The following is a 10,000-nucleotide window of genomic DNA, read 5'->3' as shown; positions in this document are numbered from 1 at the left end:
AGAGCTTTGTGGAGCCATCTATGTGTAAAAAAAAAAATAATGGACGAAAACCAAGAGAGAGAGAGAGAGAGAGAGAGAGAGAGAGAGAGAGAGAGAGAGAGAGAGAGAGAGAGAGAGAGAGAGAGAGAGAGAGAGAGAGAGAGAGAGAGAGAGAGAGAGAGGAGAGAGAGAGAGAGAGAGACAGAGACAGACGACGACAAAACACAAACACACCACACACACACACACGCCCCGCGCACCACACACACACACACACACACCACACACACACAACACACAACACAAACAACACCACAAAAAAACAACAAACAACAGATAGATGATAAACAGAAGATACAGATAGATTGATAGATAGATAGAGATAGAGAGACAGAGACAGACAAACAGAGATTCCTTAGTCATTAAAAAGTCCTCTTAATGATGTCCCGCATTTTCTACAAATCACATCACAGTTTCCTCCTTTCCTCATTATGATTTCTCTATTGTCTCGCCTTCCTTCCCTCCACCTTTTCAATTTTACAGCCACATAATTAACCGTATGCGCTAGAATGTAAGTCACCGCCATGTCCTTTGGAAAGCGTAACACACCCTCCCATTTTCTATGCCAAAATTCCCGTTTTCTTTCCACCGCAAAATACCCGAGGAGAGCTAACACAATGGATTTTTTTTTTCAATAATACTTCATTCCTTTTTCGAAGCTGACGCCCTCTTTGCTCTAAGGAGTTGCGGAGAACATTCTTCACCGTCTTCTCTCTCTCTTTCACCTTTATATCTGTCCTTCCCTTGGCCTGTGTCACAAGAGACTCGATTTGCGCAATGTTACATCAAGAGTCGTTTTGCCACTCTTCAAGTTGAGAGAAATAGAACAGTTAGATAGATATAAAACATCGTTATGTTGATGAATTTATTGTAGACAAGTATTGTAGAAATTTGTATGAGAATTCTGTATGAGAATACGGCATTAACAAATACCAAAATTACTTTTTTTTTTTTATTATTATTACCAAACACGCTACCTCCTTCAGGAAACAACACGCAACGTTTTATTTACCTCGCAAACAGCAATTAATCTAATCTAAACGTTTGCAAGCGGAATGGACGTAGACATACTTCCAAGAAGGAAAAGGAGGAGAAAAAAAAAAAAGGTTTCAGAAAAACTCGACTTTTCTGTCTCGGGATCAAGAACACGACCCTGCGATATCCCCCTGTCGACTGCCACGATTCTCTCATGCCAAAGATTTACTGTTTTAAGAGATGTTTTTCATTTTTCTTTTTTTTTTATTTTCTTTCTTTTTTTTTGGGGGGGGGGAGGGAAGGGAGGGAGGGAATCGATTGTTTCAGATTTTTTTTTTTTTTTTTTCTTATTCGTTTCGTTTTGATGAGTGGAGGTTTCTGGTGTTTAAATGGAAAGGGGTTTCTTATTACGGCTCGTGATGGTTGTAGTACGAAATAGTTAGGAAAGTTGGGGTTGTTACCAAGGTGGGGGTGACTGCGCTTACAACGTTCGGTAAGATAATGAGGTAATATCTCCGTCAGCTGAATGTATATTTTCTCTCCTTCTGTCTCTTTGTCTCTCTTCTTATTCCTTCTCATTATTCCCTTATTCGTCAGCTGACAGTATATTTTCTCTTCTTCTGTCTCTCTTCTTATTCCTTCTCATTATTCCCTTATTCGTCAGCTGACAGTATATTTTCTCTTCTTCTCTCTCTCTTCTTATTCCTCCTCTCCGTCTCTCTCTCTCTCCGTCCATACCTCCCTTTGCCTCCTCCCTTCCTCCGTTCTCCTTTTCCTCCATTCCTCTCCTATTCCCTCTTCTCCCCACTGTCCCTTTCCCTCTCTCTTTACCCCCCCCCCCCATCTTCCCCACCCTCTCTTATTCCTTCCTTCCCTTCTTCTTAATTTATCTCCTCCCTCTAATCCTCCTCTTTTTTCTTCCAATCCTCCATCTCCTTTTCTCCTCTCCTTCCATCTCTTATTTCCCCCCTCTCTCCTTTCCCCTCTCTCTCTCTTCTCCCCTCCCTCTCTCTCTCTCTCTCCCTCTCTCTCATCTCCCTCCTTCCTTTTTCTTCCATTCTTCCCATCTCCTTTTCCCTCCCTCTTTATTTTCCCTCCGCCTTCTCCTTTTCCCCTCTCTCTCATCTCCCTCCTTCGTTCTCCATCTTCCTCTCCATTCGTCTCTTCCTCCTATTCTTTACTCCTCCATTCCCTCTCCTCCTCCTTTATTCCCCGCTCATATTTCCTCCATCCTTCCCACCTATGTTTTTTTTTTTTTCCTATTCTTTCCTATTCCTCCAAGCACATTTTTATTTTCTATTTATTTACCTTTTCTTTATTTTACTTTTTCTTTTGTAGCGATGCATATCGTTATTCACAGCTTATAATAAATTCTACAATCTTCCCGTTTATTTCGACAAAAAAAAAGAGAGAAAAAAATAAGATAAAAAAAAACAGTAAAAAACAATAAACAAATAATAATAAAAAAAAAAATGATAAAAAAAAAAAAAAAACTGGCGTCTGATCTCTGCATCTCAGGGATTCTGCTGCTCGTATATACACATCTGTCTCCTCCCAACGACTTGTCTCCTTTGTTAATTGCTAATTATCGTGTTGTTTAATTGCACGGAGAACTCTGCGAAGGAGGAGGAGGAGGATAAAGGGATAGATTTTCTCTTTTTGTGTTTTTTTCTCTCTTTCTCTTTCTCTGTTTGTTCTCTCTCTGTCTCTGTCTCTCTCTTGCTGTCTTGCAGGTGATGTGAATGGTTTAGTAAATAAATAAATAAATAATATATATATATATATATATATATATATATATATATATATATATATATATATATATATATATATTTTTTTTTTTTTTTTTTTTTTTTTTTAATCAAGTCTCTCTTGCCTCAATTCTCTCTCTCTCTCTCTTGCCTCTCTTTCTCTTTCTCTCCCTCCCTCTTTCTCTTTCTCCCTCCCTGTTTCTCTTTCTTCCTCCATCCCTCTCCCTCTCTCTCTTTCTCACCCCCTTCTCTCTCTCCCTCCGTCTCTTTCTCTTTCTCCCTCCCTCCCTGTCTCTCTCTCTCTTTCTTCTCCCCTTCTCTCTCTCTCTCTCTCCTTTTACGGAAGGGAAATTTCCAGTTTCTAGAAAGGCAGGTTGCGGTCGAGGAAGCAAAGTGAATTTTATAAATTCTTCGATCTCCCCCCCACCCCCTACCCCACCAGCTAAGAAAAAACAACAACAAAAAACAAAGAACAAAAAAAAAGAGGAAAATTGAAAATTGAAAGTCACATGATTTGTCAACTTATGCAAGCAATTGTCAACTTATGATGAACCCATTGCTTTGCGTGACGTCGGGGCAGATGCAAGCACGCAAGACTCCTCGAGCGTGCAAATTTGCTTATCTGCAAGCAAGCACTTTGGGCACAGGATGGCCATTCTTCACCCCCCCCCCCCCCTTCCTCCCTCCCTCCCCCTCTTGCCCGGTCTCCAATTCTCTCCTTCGTCTTCGTCTGTTTTTTTTTCCCTCCTCTTTCTCTTTCTCTTCCCCTTTCTCCTCTCCTCCTCTTCTTTCCCTCCCTCCTTTTCTCCTCTTCTTTCCCTCCCTCCTTTTCTCCTCTTCTTTCCCTCCTCTCCACCTCCTCCATCTCTTATTCCTCCTCCTCCGTCTCCTTCTCAAGTAGTGTTCGGCGGCCCGGCTTATCAGGCAAAGGCAACCGACAACGGCACCTCTTTCGGCTCCAAGCATCCAACTGGTCTCGAGGCGGAATTCGGAACAGTTTTATTCTCTTAATCGTTCGTATCCGTTCGTTTGTCTTTAATTACTACGCTTTTGATTTTCGATATGTTCGCTGTTGATGGATCAGATTACGATATTTTGGTAGATGTTTATTATCTTCTCTTTTTTTCCCTTAAATTAAGGTTGTTTGTTTACATGAGTTTCAAACCAAAAAAAAATGTTTTAAAAGTTGGTAAGCGAAAATCGAACTCAGTTTAAAGCGTGTTTAATCAAGCGGGTTTTAAGTGTGTGATTATAAAACAAAGAAAAACAATTCGTGCAAAAGTTTAGACTGAGGGTTTGTGTGTACTCGGTGCAAATAATCAAACAGAAAGGATAACGATAGGTGATAATAACACCTATGGGAAAAAATTAAAAATTGAAAGAGGATTACGAGCCTATAAGTGGTTTGACATCTTTATTATTTTAGTGTTAATATAATAAGTGATTTGTAGTCTTAATTATATTAGCGTTAATATTTTTTATTTTCATTATTCTCGTGACAGGAGCATTGATGTTGTCGTTATTATTTGAAATATTAGGAATAGTAACAGTATTAATATCAATTGTAGTATTTAATATTAGATATTGTAGTAGTACTACAAGTAGTAGCAGTAGAAGTAATAGTAGTTTTAAGGCATCATCATCATCATCATCATCATCATCATCATCATCATCATCATCATCATCATCATCATCATCATCATCATCATCATCATCATCATTAATCGTTGTAATAGTAGCAACAGTTGTAGCTGTAATAGTAGTACAAACGCTAATATATTCATAATCAAGCGTCTTTTTAAGCATCACCATTTCTTTTTCTTGGATTCTTACAAAACGAAAAAAACACACACACACAAAAAAAACTGTATTACAGAGAGACATGGCTACACCAGAAAAAAAAAAAAAAAAAAAAATGGCGACCGCGGGCATAAAACATTTACTGAACCATATATCTCTGAGTGTCATCTTCGTGCGTCACGTGCCTAAAATATTTTCGAATGTTCAAAGAGATGGAACAAATGTAGTTTTTTTTTTCTTTTCTCTTTTACAGAGCGTTGAGAATATGCCACGTGTGCCGAGGAAATATTGCTTCTTGATAATTATCTGCGTTTAGGTCATGTTTTCCTCGAAATGAGTTTGTCCACAAGTACAATGTTGATGACGTCATTCACGCACTTATCTTGAAGGTCATGAGGAGGGCTACGACATATAAGTTGTTTGTGTCTAATAATTTCCTTTTAATGTTTTCAATGCAGATATTTATTTGCCTAACAACAGCGCTCGTCAGATATTTTGCAAAAGGTCAGATAAAGGTTGGCTTTAATACAGCTTGAGACTTGTGTGTATGTTTGTGTGCGTGTTTATGTCTGTAGGTGTGTGTGTGTGTGTGTGTGTGTGTGTGTGTGTGTGTGTGTGTGTGTGTGTGTGTGCGCGTGTGCATGCGTGCGTGCGTACACATACGTACATGCAAACATACATACATCCAACATTAATTAACCCACCTAGACACACACACAATATAATAACATACTAACCCCACCCTCCCCCCCCCAAAAAAAAAGAAAAAAAAAGAAAAATGTCATAATTAAGCCAAAACGAATGGACTAAAACGAAAAAAAACAATAGTTACCAATCTACCAGGAAACAAACGTCAACCTTGACTCCCTCCGCACGCACACACGCACGCACGCACGTTCGTCCCTCGCTGGTCGAAACTCGCGGACGCAAAAGTCATTTGTCTTCTTTGCGGACCAGGAAGAGAGTGAGAGAGAGAGGGGGAAAGAGGGAGAGAGAGAGAGAGAGAGAGAGAGAGAGAGAGAGAGAGAGAGAGAGAGAGAGAGAGAGGATGAGGGAGAATTAGAGGGGTGGAGGGATGGATGGATGGAGGGAGGAGGGAGGGAGAGGGAGAGGGAGAGTGGGAGTGGGCGTGTGGAGAGGGAGAGGGAGAGCTGGTTAGGGAGAGAGAGAGAGAGAGAGAGAGAGAGAGAGAGAGAGAGAGAGAGAGAGAGAGAGAGAAGGGGGGCAGACAGACAGACAGACAGACAGACAGACAGACAGACAGACAGATAGATAGATAGATAGGCAGACAGACAAACAGAGTTAGTGAGTGAATGAGGGAAGGAGGGAAAGGAGGAGGAGAGGAACAAGGAAATAGAAGATGGGGTGAAAGAGAAAGACGAGATTTAAAAAAAAAAAATCATATTAGGTATACGCATATGTGTGTGTACATACATAGGAAAAAAGCTGTAATGATATTGATGATGATGACGATGATAATGATAATAATAATATAATAATAATAATAATAATAATAATAATAATAATAATAATGATAAAAATGATAAGATACCAACACCAAATAAACAACAGGAGGCAAAAAGGACCAAACGCTGTTGCGCAGAAGCCTGCAAACAGCGAAGCCAGCCTGCAGCAGCAGCCTGTTGAACCAGAAGTCGCCGGTCTGCTCTTGATTTGATTAAAAGATTTTCTGATTTTACTGATCGTCAATGTTACTCGCTCTGTGAAAAATGGGGTTTCGAACCTTCTATAATGAGCTCTTCGCGCTTACTGGCTGACTGGGGGGGGGGCGAGTGAACGGGGTTGAAGAACAATAGAGGTAAGAGAGAGAGAGGGAGGGAGGGAGGGAGAGAGAGAGAGAGAGAGAGAGAGAGAGAGAGAGAGAGAGAGAGAGAGAGAGAGAGAAATGACTGGGGGGAACAAAAGTTTACTATGGAAATGTCAAGGTATATAACCTTCCTAGGGGGAGGGCGGGGCCGGAGAATGATTCGGTTGCTGACAGTGGTACAAGCCGAGCCCTCAAGGAGGAGCTAGGGGCGAAGATCGTGGCCGTGGCGAGGTGAAATTCGCCCGTACGGTCTCGCACGCGATCACTTATGCCACGAAGATAGAGAGACAAGACGGGCAAGAGACAAGCATTATCTTTATTGAAGCGTCGTAATGGCTTCACCCCGATTGCTTGAGGCTTTTTTTGTTTTTTTGGTCATACTTACTCCTTTCTTTTGTCTTCTCCCACTGATAATTTCTCTTCGGGTGTAAATACAGTAAATAAGTTATGTTTATTGGACACATCGCGAGATATTGAGCTTAATCAAGTGACGCCTCTCGAAGAGTGATTCACACGCCACGATGTTCAGTTGTCGAGCGGCTAACGAAACGGCTTCGAAAATCGTCCATTTCTATGCTAATTCGATCGGGATGAAGCTTTTGAAGCCCCGCGACTCCAAACGAACGCATTTACCCCCCTCTCCTCCACCCCCGTCCACTTATCCGAATGCTAATAACCTTAAGATAAATCTAACAAGAGGAAATGCTATTAATCCGATTACGCCTGGATTTCTTTTTTTTTTCTTTGAAGCTAGGAACGGTGTTATATTGAATCTCTGTCGATGATAAAAGAAAGAAAGAAAGAAAAAAAATAGCGGTTAAGTTAAGAAACTAATTTGTAGTCTTAACATTTTTGAGGTTTCTGATTCATATTAAGACACGTGGTGAGTGAGCAATAACTACATAGCTAAGCGTTTTGTGACATTTTTAGGTGAGTTGCGAGATGAACCCTGCTGGGAGGAGAGAGAGAGAGAGAGAGAAAGAGAGAGAGAGAGAGAGAGAGAGAGAGAGAGAGAGAGAGAGAGAGAGAGAGAGAGAGAGAGAGAGAGAGAGAGAGAGAATTAGAGGGAGAGGGGGAGGAGGGTAGAGAGGGTATATATATATATATATATATATATATATATATATATATATAATAATATAGAGAGAGAGAGAGAGAGAGAGAGAGAGAGAGAGGACGGAGGGAAGAGAGAGAGAGAGAGAGAGAGAGAGAGAGGGAGAGACAAAGAGATAGAAAAAAAAAACAGAAACAAAGGCAAAAAATAATAAAATTCAAACAATACTCACAAAACCAACATAACCCCCCCAAAAAAAAACAAAACAAAAAAAACATACACCAAAAAAATAAAACCTGAGAAAGAGAAAGAGAAAAACAAACAAACAACAACAACAACAACGAAAACACTCCATGACACTGTAACCAAGTTAACGAGGAGAGGCAAGCATGTGTCAACATTCCGAGGAAAATCTTTCTCTTGTGTTAAATGACCATTAACGAGTGGCGAGGCAGGAGTGTGTGTGTGTGTGTGTGTGTGTGTGTGTGTGTGTGTGTGTGTGTGTGTGTGTGTGTGTGTGTGTGTGTGTGTGTGTGTGTGTGTGTGTGTGTGTGTGTGTGTGTTGATTGCATGACTGATTCTCCTTCAGAATTCGAGTGTGATTGGTAAATTGTGATTTTTGTGTGTGATTTTTTTTTTTTTTTTTTTTGGGGGGGGGGATTAAATGAAAAAAAAGATAGTGTGAAGGAATTTTTCGAAAGTTGTTGGTCGGTTTTGGTGAGATAAAAAAAAAAATGTGGATTTGCTGTGATTCAAATTGTGGTTATGTTGCTATTATTGTTATTATTGTTATAATAATAATAATAATGATAATGATAATAATAATAATAATAATAATAATAATAATAATAATTATTATTATTCTCCTTCTTCTTTTTCTTTATTATTATTATTATTATTATTATTATTATTATTATCATTATCATTATCATTATCATTATCATTATTATTATCATTATTATTATTATTATTATTATCATTCTCATTATAGTAATAATAATAATAATAATTATTATTATTATCATTATCATCATTACCATCATTATATACACAACAGAACAAACACACAAATTTAATCTAAACTGAACAACTAAAAAAAAAAAAAAAAAAATACTAACCACAAAATAATATAAACTCAAAATATAAAATCAAAATCAAGCTATCGAATAAGGATTTAAAACAAAGAAAATAATTGGAAATAAACAACCAACCTTCCTTGTTCACTGGAAAAAAGAAGAGAATAAACCGCAAAAAGTAAATAAAAGGGAATAAAAACAAAAACAATAAAAAAAGAAAAAAAGGAAAAAAAGAGGAGAATAAATGGCAAAAAAATAAAATAAAATAATAAAATAAAAAATAAAAGCAGGGACTAGAAACAATTAGCAAAATGAATGAATAAGTAAATAAATAAATAAAAAAATAAATCATAAATCTCTATAGAGAATGAAAAGATGATAAAGGAGAATGAAATAAATGAAATAACAATAGCAATAGCAATAGCAAAATTAACACTTCCTGATAGTCTTGATCCCAGTAAAGAACAAGATTAGAAAAGGGAATAAGTGAAAATATAGAATAAACCATAAAGAGTAAAACAACAATAAAAATAACTACAGAAAAACACACAAAAACACTTAAAAACACTAAACACAAATTATATATATTGGAAAGTGACAATAATTTCGAAAACCTCGTGGATTTCGTCGTAAAGCATGAAAAGGAAAGAGAGAATAAAAGGAAGAAGAAGAAGAAAAAGAAGAAAAGAGAGAGAGAGAGAGAGAGAGAGAGAGAGAGAGAGAGAGAGAGAGAGAGAGAGAAGAGAGAGAGAGAGAGAGAGAGAGAGAGAGCAGAGAGAAGACAGAAGACAGAGAGAAGAGAAGAAGAGAAGAGAGAACGAAGAAGAGAGAGAAGGAAGAGAAGAAGAAGAGAGAAGAGAAGAAGAGAAGAGAGAAGAGAGAAACAATATAAAAACGAAGAACGAGAAGATGACAGGTAACGAACGAAGGAGTCAAGTATAAAGAAACTACGTATATAAGAAGTTCAATATAAGAATAGTGAAACTAATACTAAATAAAATAGTAGATAAAACAATAGAAGAAATAAGAAGATAAGAAAAGAAGAATGAGAAGAAGTAAGAATAGAAAAAAGAATCCAATAGACAAAACAGATAAATAATGATATATAATATCAAACAGTGAAACCAAATACGTACAAATATAGATAATAATAATATATACATAAAAAAAATAAAATAAAAAAATAATAATAGAATAAATAGTTAGTAAATTTTGAATTAATAATGTATAGAATGATAGGAGTCTATTGAATAGTAATAAGAAACATATGGGATATAAATACAGGTTATAATAGTATGTAATGACACACACATATTAACAAGAAAAATTAGTATAAAAAACAGTTTCAAACCCTTTACTCAACGTTCTTCCCGTCTCCACGCCGACTGGAGTTATCCCGAGAACAGCGGCCTGCCGAGCGGAGGTTTCCTGGTTGAGGCGCCAGAACCCTGCCTCTGTGGAACGCCGTGATCTTTAC

At 37.8% G+C, this 10,000-nt stretch overlaps 1 protein-coding gene across 1 annotated transcript in view; it reads left to right on the top strand.

Moving 5' to 3' along the window:
- LOC119590639 overlaps positions 1–10,000 on the top strand; it is a gene marked incomplete in the record, with an annotated part of 118,042 nt that overhangs the window by 53,778 nt on the left and 54,264 nt on the right. Inside the window, 1 exon segment of the mRNA XM_037939321.1 lies at positions 9,990–10,000. This exon segment is cut by the window's right edge and continues 11 nt beyond it. Within this exon segment, the coding sequence (XP_037795249.1) occupies positions 9,990–10,000 (11 nt within the window).

Source organism: Penaeus monodon, chromosome 3 (assembly GCF_015228065.2).
Source record: "Penaeus monodon isolate SGIC_2016 chromosome 3, NSTDA_Pmon_1, whole genome shotgun sequence".
Taxonomy (NCBI): Eukaryota; Metazoa; Arthropoda; class Malacostraca; order Decapoda; family Penaeidae; genus Penaeus; species Penaeus monodon.
The sequence above is the reverse complement of the archived record's forward strand: the minus strand, read 5'-3'. Positions and strand labels throughout refer to the sequence as shown.